The sequence below is a fragment of the Fukomys damarensis genome, unplaced genomic scaffold (genome assembly GCF_012274545.1).
Source record: "Fukomys damarensis isolate Sample0158 unplaced genomic scaffold, DMR_v1.0_HiC HiC_scaffold_9, whole genome shotgun sequence".
Classification (NCBI taxonomy): Eukaryota; Metazoa; Chordata; class Mammalia; order Rodentia; family Bathyergidae; genus Fukomys; species Fukomys damarensis.
In genome coordinates this window covers 15,714,261-15,731,854 of record NW_022900921.1, presented here as the reverse complement: position 1 = coordinate 15,731,854, position 17,594 = coordinate 15,714,261, and the positions used below count along the sequence as shown (strand labels likewise).

Sequence of the window (17,594 nt, the reverse complement as noted above, 5' to 3'; positions counted from 1 at the left end):
ATCCTGGGCTTATAGCTCAGTGACAAATCCCTGGGTCCAATCTCCGGGACTACAGTAAAACAAATTTGTATAGCATCAGCCAAGACTCAAAAATGTAGTTAAAAGTACTGGATTCAATAAGTTTAATTCTCCATTTTTATTTTGTTTTTTGTTTTTTTTTTTTGGTACCAGGGATCAAATTAGGGTCCTTGCACTTGCGAGACAGGTGGCAGAACCACTGAAATAAACCCTGGCCCTAATTCTCTGTTTTTAGGCAATAAATATGAAGTCTACTTAAGAGACATTTCAGTTTAAAAGTTCTTTTGGAAAAGGTTGCCGGACTATATATGGATTTATTTTGATTATCCTAACCTATAAAATACATTGTTATTTGAAGATTCTATAATTTCTTAATTTTGTTTTTGTTACAACTTTCCTAATGTACTATTTTCTGTTGACAAAACAGGTTTCTTAATATTTATAAATATATATTATAAATCTCATATTTCAAAATATTTTTAAAAATCATGACAAAATTTTATATTATAAAATTATATATAATTGACATACTATGAAAAGGTGACAAAATTCTTAGAAGAAAGCAAATATTACTAAAGGGCTTCTAACAAAAAATACTTACCTATAATCCCAGCTGTGTAAACCTTGTTTCTATCCCCAGTACCACCAAACAATAAAGTAAAAAATTTCTTTCTTGTCCCTTACAGAAATTACTTCCAATTCTTAGGTATTATTATTATTATTATTATTATTGTTGTTGTTGTTGTTGTTGTTGTTTTTTATTGGTACTGGGGATTGAACTCAGGTCCTTGCGCTTGCAAGGCAGGCCACCGAACTGCTGAGCTAAATCCCCAGCCCTCTTAGGTAGTATTTCTCATTTGCCTGAATTTTCCAGGTTTCTGGGACATTAGAGATCATCTCATAAAACCCACTTTATATCTAATACAGTAGCAAATGACAGATTCGAAGACTGTTTTTATTAGAATCACTCAGCTAGTTAACAGATCTACATAATAAAATCTTTATGCAGTAACTGGCCAGACCAGAGTTTTCTGACTTAGAATAACTGATAGTTTCAACTTTACTCTAAGAAATTAACATCTACTCAGCTTCTTTAAGGATCTTGCTGTCAAAGACTGGATGGAGTGTAGAACAATCTCCCCAGGTCCACTTTTGTACTGCTTCCAAAAAATTAGGAAGAGAGAAAACTAATTCCAAGAATATAGGAGATAAACAGCAAAAGTACCCAACAAAAGGTAGATGTGAGATATATTCCAATTGCACGGGTTCATATATAACACGTGGTTCCTTGCTAAAATGTGCTTTAGTGATGACATCCCAAAATTAAAACAACATAATTATTTGGAATGTAAACTGAGGGATCCAAGTAGACATTATAACTCAAATATGGGTAATGGAGAAGAATAACATTAAGAAATATGGAGTCAAACAAGATGAGCTCTCAGCTTTCTATTTTCTTTTTTTTAGTAGGACAGGGTCTTGCTATGTAGTTCAGGCTGGCCACGAACTCTCTATGCAGGCCAGGTTGACCTCAACTTTACAGCAATTCTCCTGTCTCAGTCACCTGAATGCTGGGATTACAGGTGCGCACTATCACGCCCAGCTTGACGGTGATTTCTGAAGTGTTTTTTTCTCTCTCAAAAAAGTAAAAGGTATAACTTAGATTATACACCTTTAATTATTAAAGGGTGAAGTTCTCAATTTTTTCATAAATTTATTATTGTACGGCAGATGTCCAATATGTAGAAAATATAAGAGCAGTAAAGAAGTATAAAACTTTGGCCATTAGTTTATTAAAACGCCTTCAAATAAACTTCTGGCTTTATAAAAGAAGGAACACCTTTCAAACTGGCTGTCTACATTCTTTGCACATATTTCACCACTATCTGTTCTTTAATAGTAAAATAATACCAGCCTTGCAAACTCACATGACTGCTGTGGAAAACCTAAGAAAATATTGTTTAATATCCGAAGTCACATATAAATATTGAATCCTATTAATACGAACTCTTTCAGCTGTTGTTCTAAGAGTCTTAGGGCATCAGCTGTGGCTTTTGTTTCCTCTTCCAACTGCTTGACAAGCGCTTCAGACTGCTCCTCCTTCTGCTGTACTACACTGAGCTCTTCCAGTGCCAGCTTCAATTCTTCTGCACAGAGATTCCTCTCTTTAATCATTTCCTCTTGAAAAGAACAGAGCTGCTGCTGAAGACTAGAAGATAATTCCTACATCCAAAGGGGTGATCACAAAAATAATCTGAAATGGCATTATGCAGTCTTACTAAAAAACAGAAGTACAGATAATGAAGTTGGAAAAACTAAGTTTCAAAGAAGTATTACAAAATATAGATATATATTCATTTTTATTATGTTTTATATCTTAACACGTAGCAAATGTCATTTTAGGCTTTTTTTGAGCAACACGCACCTTCAAACTTCTTATAAACCTAAAATTGGGAAGGCTGAGGAAGAAGGATTGCAAGTTTGAGACTAATCTGGGCAATCTGGAGAGATTCTGCTTCAAAATAAAATAAATCAAGAGGGCTGCAGAGATAGCTCTGTGAGAAGACCCTTAGTCTAATCCTCAGAGCCAGAAAAAACAAACAAACAAAGAAACACTTAAAATTCTATTAATATCCGTTTTACAATTGGCTTGTATGTACAGTTTAGTATACTTTTCTCATGATATAAAAAACTATATTATGCGGGGATTTAGCTCAGTGGTTCTGCCATCTGCCTCGCAAGTGCAAGGTCCCAAGCTCAATCCTTGGCACCAAAAAACAAAACAAAACAAAAACCAAAAACCAAAAGACAAAAAGAAAAAAACCCCAGTGTGTTATAACTTCAATATTATGTAAAAATATTTTAAAGTTATCAACTACATAAAATTTTAAGTTATATGTTTTCTAAAGACATTCTCATCCTTTAACATTTCTAACATTCAAATGAAGTGAACAATTTCTTTACTGCTCACCCTCATCTCAGTTTTTCCTTTTCAGAGATACCTAGTTTGAAATATGTATGAATTCTGTTCTTTTTCCATATATACTTATAAATATACATACATATGTCTATTTTGGGGATATATACTATTTATGTGGTGGTTATTTAAGAAACCATAAATAGTTGAGATCTTTCCAGGTCAGTGGATATTCAGCTATTCAATTCCTGTAGCTATAGGCTGCCTGACAATGTGGTATTTCACATCAGGGCACATAAGTACCTGGGGGTGGAGGTGGGGGTGGGGGTCAACCCTCACCAGTGTTTCATATTATCAAATGTTTTAAGTTTTGCAAATTTTGTAAATAAAAAATTATTTCCATTTCCTTGACTCCTATTGAATGGAACATTTTATCAAGCTTACAAGCTAATTGGCTTTCTGCTACAAATTAACTACCTCCATCCTATGATGGATGGTTTTTTTGGGCTTTTTCTTCTCATTGATATATAAAATGTTTTTTAGTAATCTGTATTTTAAAATTGCTGTGTTTTTCTTTTACTTGGACATTCTTTTGTAAGACAACTGTACATGTCTACTATGCGTATATAATATGAAACTGACAGGAAATTTGCTACATCTGATGTTTTAATTTTTTCTTTTTTCTTTTGGTATGCTACTGAGGACTGAACTCAGGGCTTTGTACTGACCTGTACCTCCACACCCTTTGAAGACAGATTCTAGCTAAGCTACTCAGGTTGGGCTTGAACTTTCAATCCTCCCTACCTCAGCCACCCAGAGTGTTCAACCTCACAGATGTGTACCACCATACTTGGCGTATTTTTTTTTTCATATTAATAACCCTGTGGTAAACATACTGTGAATATTTGTGGCTAAATTTCACCATATGGATACGTATTGTTTACTCAGGATGATTCTGTTATTTTGGGGGGGTACCGGGGATCAAACTGGGGACCTTGCGCTTCTGAGGCAGGCAGCAGAACCACTGAGCTAATTCGCCGGTCTCTCAGGATGATTCTAGAATTAGAATTGATTGATCAGAGATTCCACAAAAGTTTTCTGATACGTAGAAAAATGTATGGCATACAATAGACACAGGTTTTCCTTTTACATTGTTGTTAATTACCTTCTCTTGATGGAGAAGTGATTCAATTTGCAATTGTTTTTGTTGTAGTCTTTCATGTTCTTGTTTTTCAAGAATAAGGTTCTCTTTTAAGCTTTGCATCTCGGCATTTAGCTTTTCATCCCTTTCTCTATTCCTGTTGACAAGGTCTTCTATAAAAAGGAAAATGTTAAAAATACTGTAACTACACACTAACTTTAAAAACCCAGATTTCCACAAAATTTAATTAGTGCTGCTTCTAGCATGTTATACACACTGTTTCTGGAGGGGAAAAAAAATGGAAGCTTGTATCATTACCAAATATACCATATATTACATGCTTATAATATAACCCTTGGGCTGGGGATGTAGCTCAGTGGCACCACGCCTCTCTGATAAGTATAAGGTTCTGAGTTTGATTCCTGGCACCAGAAGAACAAAAGAAAAAAAAAAAAACCAACTAAAAATCCTCAAACCTAATTCGGTGAATCTTAGTAGTTTTAAATGACTACCCAGTGGGGAAGCCACACACTACAACAGTTTACTTTCAATCCAGAAAAGCATGTATTCAGTTGGGAAAACACCATGGTGACAGAACACTTGCCTAGCATTCATGAGGCCCTGGGTTTGATTTCCAGCACCACACATACACACACAAAGCAATACATTATAAAAATTAAAAAATTCTCAAATGCAGGATAAAGTTTTTTGTTTTTTACATAATTATGAAAAAGCTGTTTCAATGTGGCAGGACTTTCAAATACGATCTGCTACACTTTTATCTAAAGAAAGTAATTTCAAACATCTCAATACCAGCTGGGGATTTAGCTCAGTGGTTCTGCTGTCTGCCTCACAAGTGCAAGGTCCCAAGTTCAATCCCCAGTACCATACATCTCAATACCTTTTTCTGTTCCAAGCAGATGACATTTAGCATTCAGGTCTTCTACTTGTTTAGACAATGCAACGTTTTTCTCAAAAGCTTGTTTAAGGCTTAAAATTTCTTGATTTTTCTCTTTCAAATTTTCTTCTAAGTGAGCAATATCTAGCTTATATTTTTCCACTTGATCTGATGCACAACTGCATTAAAACATATTATTTTGAGGAACATAGCTCTTTAGGTAAAGGGAAAATAACAGCAAAGTGATAAAAAATGATCAGTGTTGCAAAAAAAAAAGCACAATTTAAGGCCACTATTCATATTACCTAATTTCTTCGATGTACTCTAAGAGCTTTTCTGTCTCAGACTTTTCATCAATCTTTTCTTTCTCTATCGAAACACTAAAAAAAAAAAAAGTTAATATGCACTAGTTTATTAAATAATCATACATTAATGCTTACCCTGTACCACAAACAGTTTTATCAGACAGGCTGACTCTAGAGTTCAAACGTTTTGCCATTACGTTACCCTACTTCTCAGGTTGTAATTTATATGCACATAGGAGACTAGTGATTTTATTTACTGAAAAAGCTTCCCAAACGTACCTAGAAAAAAAAGAGCTGTGATGATGACAACCAATATCTATAGTACCCCAAATGTTAGAAATAATCTTACTTTGTAGTTTTACTGGTTTCTTCACCCACCCAAATAACATTTTGTGCCACAGCTGAGATGGAATTATGTGTTTATCTCTTTCAAATAACCTAATCTAAGAAATAAACAAGAGACTTACTGCATAGTAGCAGATATTTAAATGACCAATAAACATCAGCACATTACATACCCACTAGTCCGGCCAAAATAAACTAACAATAGCAAATGAGGGTAGGGAAGTGGAACAACTGGAACCATCACATTTTGCTAGGTGGAGTAGAAAATGGTACAACTTTGAATTTTTTAAAAATGCTATACATGTATTATACTATGAACCACAAATTCTATCAGACAAACAAAGACAAAAAACCCCATATACCTACAAAGACAATGCTTAATTCTCTGAGACATGTGAAGGAGAATTGATACTAATTCTTAAATTATTTATGCAAATGGAAGAGAAGGGAATTCTCTCAAACATATTCAACAAGATCAGTATTACCCTGACAACAACAAAGTCCTGAACTGCTATGCTAGTCTCCTGGGTCCCAGAAAAAACAGATCCTCATATGACTGAAGCCACCACAAGCAAAAAGGATTTTAAGGACAGACTCTTCCTTCAAAGGGTGAGGATTCCTCTGGAGCTATGAACCAAGACTGATAAAATTAAACGGACCCCAGCCCACCATATGATCCCATAAAACTTGACTCAGTTCTTTTGTGAATGGGACAGTCTGATCCACTTCATCAATGAGCCCCTTCCAGGTGCTCAAACTGGAGTCCTTTCCTCTTTTTAATTTTTCTCCTTTGTTAAGGCTCTCATCACTTTCTCTTAATTTCTAAAATTTTCTTAAAAACAATAAAGAAGACCAAAATACATCATGTAAAGGTACAATATCCCAATGATGAATGTAACTGTACTGTGTACCTAAAATGTACCAATAAACTTACTAAAAAACAACAACAAAAACAAAACAAGAAGAAACTACCATATGATCCAATAATCCCACTACTGTATATACCCAACGAAGATAAAAATCAGTATGCTGAAAAGGTATCTGTCCTCTCATTCACTGTATCACTATCCACAAAAGTTAAGACACAGAAACAACGTGCCAGACATGGTGGCACACATCTGTAATCCCAGCACTTGGTAGGCTGAGGCAGGAGGATCACTGTGAGCTCAAGACCAGCCTGGGCTAAATAGTGAGTTTCAGAGCAGTATGAACTACACAGTGAGACCCTGTCTCAAAAAACAACAAACAAACAAAAAGAAACAGAAACAACCTAAGCATGTTATCAACTGAAAGTCTTTAATTTTTTTCTGGTTTTTTTGGATATAGAGTCTTGCTATATAGTTCAGGCTGTCCTTGAACTCACCATGTATCTCAGGCTGGCCTTGAACTTATGGCAATCCTCCTGCTTCAGCCTCTTAAATCCAAGGATTAGAGGTGGGCATCACTATGCCCAGCAACTGATGGATTTTAATAAATGTACATATATATGCAATGGGATATGATTTAGCCATAAGAAAGAATGAAATGCTGTCATTTGCAACATGGATTAAAGTAGAGATCATTATGTGTAATGAAATAAACCAGGTATAGAAATATAAATACTGCAAGATCTCACTCACATTGGAATAAAAAAATTTATTTCATAGAGAGTGAGAATAGAATGGTGGTTACCAGAGGCTGGGAAGAGTAGAGGTGAGATGGATGGGCAAACATTGGTCAGTGGGTGCTAAGCTACAATTAAGAAGTTCTGTTGTGCTACTGTGCAATAAGGTGACTATGGAAAGAATTCCACAACGTATTGCCTAAAAACGCAGAAGGAAGGACTCTGAAGGGTTTTTCCGTAAAGAATTAATGAATGTATGAAGAAATAGGTATGTTTAAGCTGCTTTAAACACGATACAACGTATACATGTATTAAAACATCACACGGAGCCCCATTAACATGTACACAGTCTATGTTTTCATGTATCAGGAAATGAAGAAGAGAAAAATTAGTTACACCTAATTTTTTTTCCTTTTTAGTCACTTACAGTTTCCCCTCAAGTTCTGCTATCTTCCCCTGAGACTCTTGGAAATTCCTCTGAGTGACCTGCAGCTCCATCTCCATGTTCTCTTGCTTCGCCATCATACTCTACAGAGGAGAGGCATCTGTCTTAGCACAGAAACCTGTTTCCATCTCCAGACCCAGAGGCAGTATACTTACCCAGAGTTGTACTCACCCTCATTTTTGTTTCTCTTTTGTGTTTAAGTTTCATCAATTCCAGACTTAGAATTCTCATGTTCTTCTGGTTACCATCTTCAGAAAACTAAGTCGAACAAACACATAAAAAAATTCAGAAATCTTTTTGGCTAAGTCATACATAAAATTACTTAAGTTCTGGCACTGTGACTATTACTGCCTGAAGTGTATTCTGGTAGAAATAAAAGCTTTTGATGAACACCGTTCCTAAGTGTGTACTAGCACCGCTTTTGTTCTTTCTCCTTAAAGTGAACTTCTGGTTTTATTTCCCACTTCATTTCCAAAAGGATCTGAGGTGGAAGCGTCATGTTACGTTATTATGTATTTCACTGAAAGATCTTTACAGTGCCTTTAAAATGTAAATTCTGTGATTTTTATTCACAATTATATTTACTGGGGATAATTTTGAGGGTGAGAAAATGGTAGTTATTAAAACAAAAAGAAACATGTTTATTTATAACCTTTATGCACTGCGTACCCTAATAAAAAAATACATAAAGATTCCTATTTGAAGTAGATTAATATTTCAAGTACTTTTACTGAAGGAAAAGCAATAAGAGGGCTGGGGTATTAGCTCAGTGGTGCTGCTCCTGCCTCACAAGCACAAGGTCCTAAGCTTGATCCCCAGCGCCAAAAAATAAATACATTAAAAAAAAAAAAGAAAAAGAAAAGAAAAGCACTAAGATGGAGCCAACAATACACAAACAAGTGTAATCTGGAAAAACCAACATGGCAGTTTTTCAGTTTTAAGTGTTTTCACGAGGTTCAGATACCTTAGATTTTAGTAATTCGTTAGTCCTGGTTATTTCAAGAAGTTGTTTTTCCAGTGAAGCATTATTTGCAGAGAGGGATGTTTTTTCCCTGACTACGACATTTAACTTGGCTTCCATCTTCTCCAACTCAGTTTCCATACTCTGGATTCGCTTATCCTGAGCACCACGCTCCTGCACAAGGACACGAATCTGCAAGAAAACATGGCAATAAATACACGAGTCACCGATACAAAGCAAATATAAACAGATGCCACTGGCAATAAAAGCATTATGAATACTGGAAAAATCACTTATTTTAATGTTATTCTCACATTCTTTTGTTTCTTTGTTTTTTGCGGTACCAGGGACAGAACTAAGGACCCTGAGCTTGCCAGCTAGGGGTGGTGCCACTGAGCTACATCCCCAAAATAGTCTTCTACTCACAAATATTCTTATTCTTGGTCCCAAGCCCACAATCACATGTAATCAAATGGAAAGTCTTATAATATCATGAAAAGAATGTCCATTAGAAGAAGAGCTGGTCAATGTAGTGGTTAGGGTAGAGTTTCAACTTGATTGCCTTTGAGATCTGCCCCAGGGATTGGTGGAGCACACTTTTAGGTGTGCCTGGGTGAGTCACAGAGGCGGGGCCTTGGGGTCCACGTCTGATCTCTCAACTTGTCCGCCCTGGGACTCTTTCCCTGCTCTGCTACCTGGCAACCACAAACTGAGCAGCTTTCAGCCATGATGTTTCTGGCTCGGAGCCAACCAATCATGGATTAAAGTATGAGCAAGCTAAACCTTTCCTTCTTTAAGTTACAGGTGTTGATATTGTGTCTCAGATATGAGAAAGCTGACTAATTCTGTCAGTAACAGAAACACAGATAATATTGTTGGAGAAACAAAGTGGGCAGTGGGCAATTTAGCACTGTTTAGGTCAACACCACTCATCAGAAATTTCTGTCATGGTAGAAATGTATTGTCCAGTACAGTAGCTGCTCATCACATGTGGCTGAGTAGTTATAATGGGGTCAAGGCAACTGCAGAACTGAATTCTTAATTTTGTTTAACATTCTTCAAGACCAGCCATATGTGGTAAGTGTCAACTATGCAGAATACAGAGCTCTAGGTTATTCCATCCATGAGGGAGGCGTATGCTCCCCAGGCAGAAGAATGGACTTGAGTTAGCATGAGTTTATCGCAGTCTGACTGACCTGGTAAGATTACTTGCTCAATAAGCCAATTCTCTAAAACTACTGTCTTAGCAGAGATCAGGATACAGGAAGTGTGCATGGTCTGAGTAAATGTAAATATTTGATCTTAATATATAATTTTAATAAGTAGACGTACAGAATTTTAGTCATCAGTTTTTCACAAAATGGGTTATCTTCAGTTTGATCCTGGCATGCAAACAAACTCTTTACCTCTGTATCACACAGACAGAGACTGGTAGGCTCTACAACACGGTAACCAGGACGAAGAGCCACTCTTCCGTGGGCACCAGCAATGGATGGCATGTGTATCTCACTGCAGGATGACTCACTTTGCAACTAAATTTTCGGCTTTAAACTCTACATAATTCTACTTCCATTATACAGCACATTTATTTTTCAGTACATTGAAAAAATTACTCACCTCTTTTTCTAATCTCTTCAGATCTTTATCATTCTTCTGAGATTCCCTCTATTTGAGCAAAAGAGCAAATATAAACAAACTTGAGTACCAAAAATATCACAGCCAATTTTTTTAAAGATAGCTGAGAAAACTAAGTGTTCCAAAGACTTAAGTTCTGTTTGAACTGTTTGAGTCTATGAAACATTCTACAGGTCAAGTTATGTGGTAAACGAAGAATGAGGCTCTTAAAACCTTAAAATACTTCGATTTTAAAAGCTTTCAACCCAATATATCAATAGCTTTTCCTAAATACTACTCAAAAGAATAGGCAGAGGTTTGTGGATAAAGCCACTAACTACTTCCTTTCTAATTTCCTTTCTAATGTTAAGAGCAACAATTTTTTTTGGTAATTCAGGACTTTGCGCTTGAGAGGCAGGTGCTTGGGAGGTGGGGGTGGAGCCACTGAGCTAAATTCCCTGCCTAAAAACAACACATTTTGTGTATTTAATTTTGCTGTCTCAAAAAAACATACTCCTTTAAGCTGGGTGAAGTGGCACATGCCTGTAATCCCAGCACTCAAGAGGCTGAGGCAGGACGATCCAGAGTTGGATGGAGTTACATAGTGAGCTCAAGGCCAGCCTGTACTACAAAGCAAGACCTTGTCTCAAAAAGAAAACAAAACAGCATAATCTTTTAAAGAGAAATCAACTCAAACCTTAATATCCAAAGAGAAAAATATATAGCTCCAAAGAAATAAGAAAAAACTGAAATAGTTTAAGCTTTGATTCTATTTCCTGTATTCTAAAGAAGACATAATTTTCACATTTCTTTTTATATGTAATAGCATTTCTAAGAGACATAGTAGCTAGAAACAGAATATCTATCTTTACCATCTAAAAATGGAAGAAAATGCATAAACATCCTGGATGAAATCAGTTTTATATGTTTCTAAACATATAAAGGAATACCAATCTTATATTTATTGCTTTTAAAACTGATGGCAATTTCTGTTAGGGAAAGTATATTATTTGGGGGCTGTACACATACTTGCATGTAATTGAGTTTACTGTGATAGTTTGTTAATTCAATAATTAACCCAAAATTCCAATATTCTTTCTCCAGGAAATTCAAAGCAAGCCATTTATATCCATTTCTAAAGGTATGTACATCAGTCCGAGCCAATAAAAATTTGTACCTATCTTTCTTCCTTCCTGCCTGCCTGCCTGCCTGCCTGCCTGCCTGCCTGATTCCTTCCTGCCTGCCTCCCTGCCTGCCTGCCTGCCTGCCTTCCTTCCTTCCTTTCTTCCTTCCTTCCTTTGTACCAGGGATTGAACTCGGGTCCTTGCGCTTGCGATGCAGGCAGGGGAACCACTGAGCTAAATCCCCCGGACTAGCCATGGAATTTTCCAATAACCATATTTAACAAGTACAATGTTTTATATTTTTAATTTTTACTTAACCTAATATTTCAATGTGTCATTGGTGTAAAATCATTAAGTTGTTTGATATTTATATAACATTTCCAACCCTGTATTTTGTATTTATACACACCTCAATTTAGATGCAAAATTTTCATCAGAAATACCCAGCTATATTTATATTCATAAAAGCATACAGCAGAGCTTACATACCTAGGCTGTTCTAAAAACACTGACGTTTTCTACTGTCAGAACTGAGTATGTTTTAAAGTATATATGAATTAAAATTAAATATTAAAAATATAGTTGGCAGTAGCACTAGCCACACTTCACACACTCAGCAGTCACTTGGGGCTGGTCACTTCTATTTGGAAAACAGGTCTGTGTTACAAAAGATTATTTAGGTAACCGTCACTGATTTTGTTTTTGGTACCGGGGATTGAACTCAGGTCCTTGTGCTTGCACGGCAGGTAGTGGAACCACTGAGCTAAATCCCCACTCCTAGGTAACTATCACTAAATGAACAGCCAGATTGTAGATTTGGATTCCTAAATTAATCTTTGTCTTATGAAAATATCAATTTGCGCCGCTCCTTAAGTAATTTCCTGCTTATGAGCTAAAGAAAATATCAGTAAGAGTAGGCTAAATACCAGACTATTAACCTCCCACGATTCCTTAACAGTTTCTGTGTAGCAATTTTATATTTTAGGCATTAGTATTTTTCCTTTTCCTTTTTCTTCACCAGTACTTAGCCTTTCCCTCAAAAAAACCAAAAATAAGTCAAATGGTAGCAAATCAAAGCATCATGTAATTTGCAAAGGCTTGCAAGGTAATACAAAATTTATCGAAATAAAGTCGTGGAGATCATTGTGTGATTGTGAATAAGGGCACACTTACACAGTAATTTATTTATTTTTTTCCCAGCAACAGGGATTGAACTCAGGGCCTTGTGCTTGCCAGACAGGCGCAGTGTCACTGAGCTACATCCCTGTCCCAAAACACAATAAATTTATAATGATCCAGGAAGAATGTAAAACTTGGTACAATCCTAACAACACCTTCTTTCATTAATTTACAGATTTATCTGTACATGTGGTTTATATAGTTAACCCATTCTAATCAAATGCAGATCTATTTTCAAAGGTATAACTGATATATTAGCTGACATGCAAAGCTCACCTTTAATTCCAAAGCCTTAGCTTTCTTAGCTGAAGCAGGCAAGGTAGCATCTTTGTCAACACTAAGATTTTGTTGAGATTCTGCAGGAAAATAAATTGCACCAGTGATGACTGTTGACTGCTTTAACCAAGCCCTGAATACAATTTCTAAATTTCTTATTTCAACTATTAATGAAACAATGAGTTCTTTCCTTGATTGAACATTTTCAAATAACTGCATATTTTCACACATCTAGTATCTTTCTGGTTTTCCTAATATTCCTGACTGAAAAGCTAACGTAATTACCAAAAGGGAAACTAGATACTTATGTTAATGATTTGCCTAAATTTTCCTAATTACACTCAGTGTGATGATGAAAGCATTACTCTGTACCTGATTCTTTTATAAATCCATCAAACAGTTTAAATACGTTTCTAGCTTTACATCTTTAGAAATTCCAACAGTATTTTAAAATTTAAGTAATGTTACTTATAGCTAGCTCTAAACGTTACAAGATCATCTAACTGTTGTGTTATTTGGAGATTCATTACCTTTTCGTTTTTTAAATCTCTGTGATTTCTGAAAGGACACTGGGCCTTTAGACACCTCTGATGTGATAATGTCATAGGCACCTGGAGATGGAGCACAACCTAAAGAAAACAAATAACTTCATAAATCCTCCAATGTTATTTAGATCTTTAGTTAAATATACATCATGATAACCTGGGCATGGTGGTGCACGCCTGTAATCCCAGCACTTGGGAGGCAGAGGCAGGAGTATCACTGTGAGTTCGAGACCAGCCTAGGCTACACAGTGAGTTCCAGGTCAGTCTCATCTACATAGAGAACCTGTCTCAAAAAACAAACAAACAAAAAAACAAACACTTCATGATAAGCTGAACATAAATGTAAAGATGCCATTAATGACCTGCCTGTTTCTTCGAGCTATAAAAACAGCATCAATTTGATGGTGTAAAGAAAATCTCTCTATGAAGAATGGTAGCACTGTCTTGCCCTTTGTACCAGTTAGGTCAAAGGAACACAGACAACTAAGCAAAACAGTGAGGACTCTCTGGGGGTGAAAGTCATGTAAGGACAAGTGATAAGACTATGTTATTGAATATAAGATATAAATATGGTGTTAGTCATCTGTTTCTTTTTTTTAATTTATTTTTTATTCAGTCATCTGTTTCTAGGAATCACAAAACAGTCTAGACTTTTACAATGACAATCCATTTCTACCTACTGTTAATGTACTTACTGATGATGCCAACTGCAATTTGAATGCAGTGAAGAAAAGTAACCACTAATTACAACTAAAATTTCTTGAAACTTACTAAATGCCAGGCATATTATATAGGTATTTTATTTAACCTTCATACACACACAAAACCATATTATCAAGTATGGTTTTATTAAAAGTGATTGAGGCTTTGGAAAGTTACAAAGCCATATTGTGCAAGTAAACACTGTATCAGACTGTATTTCTAAATTCCAGAAGTTAATACTGTGAAACCTAAGTGGAACTTCATATTTGTTATTTATTTATTTATTTTTGGTCCCGGGGATCAAACTCCAGCCCTTCCGCTTGCGAGGCAGGCATCGCAACCACTGAGCTAAATCCCCAGGCCTGGAACTTCATATTTGAAAGCATTTCATTTACACATAGCAGACTTGACAACATACACACAAGTACATACCTTTATATCTGTCTGAGGATTGAAGCCAGGGACTTCACACTGAGCTATATCCCCAGCCCTCTTTAAAAACTTTTATATTTTGATACAAAGCCTTGCTAAGTCACTGAGTTACCAAGACTGGACTCAACTTTTGACCGTCTTGCCTCAGCCTCCCAGAGATGTTTCAGAGACGTGCTAATATGCCCAGCTTCTTTAGATCTTAACTAGCATTTACAATAAAAGTGAAACACAATAGGAAATAACAATACAATATGACTCAAATATAGCACAGTTAGATTAAAGAACTTATAAACTTCAAACTTCCAGGCTTGCTTTCTACTTTCCCATTAGGAGTGATAACCCATCTTCCATTTTACTTGGCTAACTCATTTATTCTCCAGATATCAGTTGGGATGTCTCTTCTAGTTCTCTAAATCCCCAAATCAGGTTAGAAAATTCCCACCCGAGGTACCTGATACTGTTTCTATCACAGAACTTGTTATAGTTCTGTGATCATCTATTCACTTAAAGAAAATACAGGAAGTGTGTTGGGGATGTGGGGATGGAACAGGGTTTTGCCTCCTTTGTTTTTTTTTTTTTTTTTTTGGTAATGGCGATCAAACTCTGGACCTTGGAAAGGATTTTGTAATCAGCCAGATTTGAGTTCAAATTCACTTGTGTTTGACAATCTGTGGAAAACACTGTGTCACAAACTTTCTAGACAGTGAATAAGAACAATATATACTTCTTTTCCCAGTCAAAATTTAAATCTCCTGGGAATTTCTATCTGAGATTCAGCTCCTTCAGTCAGGAAACAGGAATAAAAAACAGTTCCCACATTACACTAAAGCTACAAGGATTACTGGAATAATGACAAATCGCCAGTGCTTCACACACACTAAGCACAAGTAAACAACCGTTATTCCCAAAACTGTGAATTATTGGATCATTTGGTAAAGTTACCAAAAATTCAAAAAGAAAACAAAAATAATACTCTACGGTCACAATGCCAACGGAACTTTGAGTACCTAGGAAATAATACGGTCCTGGAAGGAAATAAGCTACTCACTCAGCATACATCCTTTTCCCTTCCTGTGCTGGCTGCTGGAAACTGTAGACGTAAACAGTTACTGGTAAATACTGTATATTATAATGAATAAATTAAGGGCTTTGATGATCAGTTTTACCACTTGCTGGCTGTTCATTACAGTCATATGACCTCTCAGTTTCTCATCTGTAAAATGAGTAGCTTCTGTACTGTTATCAATAGTGGTTGTTAGAATTGTTGGGAGGCCTTTAGCACAACCCCAGCAAAAAGTCAGTATGCAATGAATGATGAGTGACCACCCAAAACATCTGTGGCTGCCTGGTTATTGCGTGTATGCAATGAAGTGTTTAAAAGCACAGAATGGATTCATGGAAGCCTGGGTGCATAGCCTTCTCTGACAGTTTGGTCGAGTAACAGTAGGTAAATTTCAGACCCAATAATTAATTTCCTTCTTACTTTTGAAAAAAAATTAAATTTATTTTTAATAAAAATTGCTCATATTAGGGAGTTCCATATGATTGATGGTCTGATACATGTATATACTGTGTAATGTTTAAACGAGAGTCAACATATTCCTCTCCTCAAATTCTTATGTCTTTATGGTGAAAATATTCAAAATCCTTTCATCTAGCTTTTTGGAGTATATAGTACATTTTAATCATCTATAGTCGACCTACTGTACAAGTGCAAACCAAATTTCATAATATTTCTCAATAAACAATAGGATTACTTCAGACTTGAGAGGTTTGTTTGTTTGTTGAGACAGGGTATTGTTATGAAGTTCAAACTGGCCGTGAACTCACTATGCAGCCTAGGTGGGCCTAGTACTCGTTGGGACCCTCGTGCCTCAGCTTCCCGAGGGCTGGGATCACTCACGTCACCACGCCTGGTTAAATTAGGAGATTTAAAAAAAACTAAAAATCGGTGCTAAGATTTAGTAGGTTACCTGGGATCTACGATAAGTGGCTGATAGGTGCTACCGTTTGAATTACAGCGTTTTAAAAAGTGCTACTGCTGACATTCGCATAACTTTCCATAACTTTGTGCTCGAATATCTAAAAGAAATCTACAAATTCGAACGAAAAATAGCACTCAACCTTTTTTTTCATTAGCATGCCCGGCCAAGACTTGACTTTCAAATAGCTACCAATCAATGTCTCGCATCTCCTTTTCCCTTCACCGTGCTATGGGTTTCTCCCCTGCTGTTTGTTTCCTGATAGTACTGTGGGGCAGGGACTCGTTTTCACTCATTCCTGCATTCTCAACATCTGGAATAGCGTTAGCTTGTGTTAGATAATTAAAAAGAATTGATAAAAGAGAAATCAAATGATAGCCCCATTCCAGCCCTAAATCAGCTTTACGCTCGAATCCACCGAGAACCCAGGGGAATTTGCAGGTTGCCCCCCCCAACACTCCCGACACCTTTCCCCGTACGCACCGGAAGGGTCATTGAATCTTTTCAGCGGCGCCTTAGGAAAAGACATACTGACAACCTCGCCCAAAATCCCAAATCACTTAGAAATCCTCAGCAATTGAGAATTACTCGTTTGAATTCAAATCTAAGGGCACATTCCCCGCTTACCCACCATTAGCCAATTGGAAAACCCAAAACCCTGGGCCTGCCCAATCACGCACAGGAACTCCAAAGGAGCATGCGCAACTGGGTGATCCGGGAGTCCAGGCCTGTAAATGTATACTACCAGCCAATCGAAAACACCGGCTGTTTCCTACTTCCTCGCCCAATTACATCTGCTGTTACTCAAGGGTGTCCTACGCCCTAGCAGCATTTGCGCAAGCGCACTTCAGAAGCCGAAAGTTCGTTTTGCGGTCGTATAGATGGTAGCGTTGAGTTCCCTACCTCACTCGTTCCAACCCTCTCCTACCGATATTTGAGTGCCACCCTTTCTGGGTTTCAGTTCTTTCAAACTGGTCCTGCCAATGCCTTTCTAAATAATGATTGAAGGAAAAACGAGGACCTCCGAAGCTGGGTTCGGGCTCCTGCGCATGTGCAGCGCCGGGAGCGTAAGAGCCGTCGGGGCGTGACGCGGACGCAGGGCTCGGC

General features: G+C 36.8%; 2 protein-coding genes across 2 annotated transcripts in view; one reads left to right on the top strand and one right to left on the bottom strand.

Moving 5' to 3' along the window:
- The window catches only part of Hmmr (hyaluronan mediated motility receptor), a 29,134-nt gene extending 11,636 nt beyond the window's left edge, over positions 1–17,498 (bottom strand). Inside the window, exons 1-11 of the mRNA XM_010622238.3 lie at positions 16,971–17,498; positions 13,357–13,455; positions 12,827–12,906; positions 10,251–10,298; positions 8,637–8,825; positions 7,844–7,930; positions 7,655–7,755; positions 5,280–5,354; positions 4,978–5,153; positions 4,101–4,249; positions 2,027–2,241 (exon numbers count right to left, since the gene is read on the bottom strand). Of these exons, the coding sequence (XP_010620540.1) occupies positions 2,027–2,241; positions 4,101–4,249; positions 4,978–5,153; positions 5,280–5,354; positions 7,655–7,755; positions 7,844–7,930; positions 8,637–8,825; positions 10,251–10,298; positions 12,827–12,906; positions 13,357–13,455; positions 16,971–17,016 (1,265 nt within the window). The 5' untranslated portion in view covers positions 17,017–17,498. The remainder of the gene's footprint in view (positions 1–2,026; positions 2,242–4,100; positions 4,250–4,977; positions 5,154–5,279; positions 5,355–7,654; positions 7,756–7,843; positions 7,931–8,636; positions 8,826–10,250; positions 10,299–12,826; positions 12,907–13,356; positions 13,456–16,970) is intronic.
- Positions 17,486–17,594, top strand: part of Nudcd2 (NudC domain containing 2) — a 6,756-nt gene continuing 6,647 nt past the window's right edge. Inside the window, exon 1 of the mRNA XM_010622322.3 lies at positions 17,486–17,554. Coding sequence (XP_010620624.1) covers positions 17,486–17,554 — 69 coding nt within the window. The remainder of the gene's footprint in view (positions 17,555–17,594) is intronic.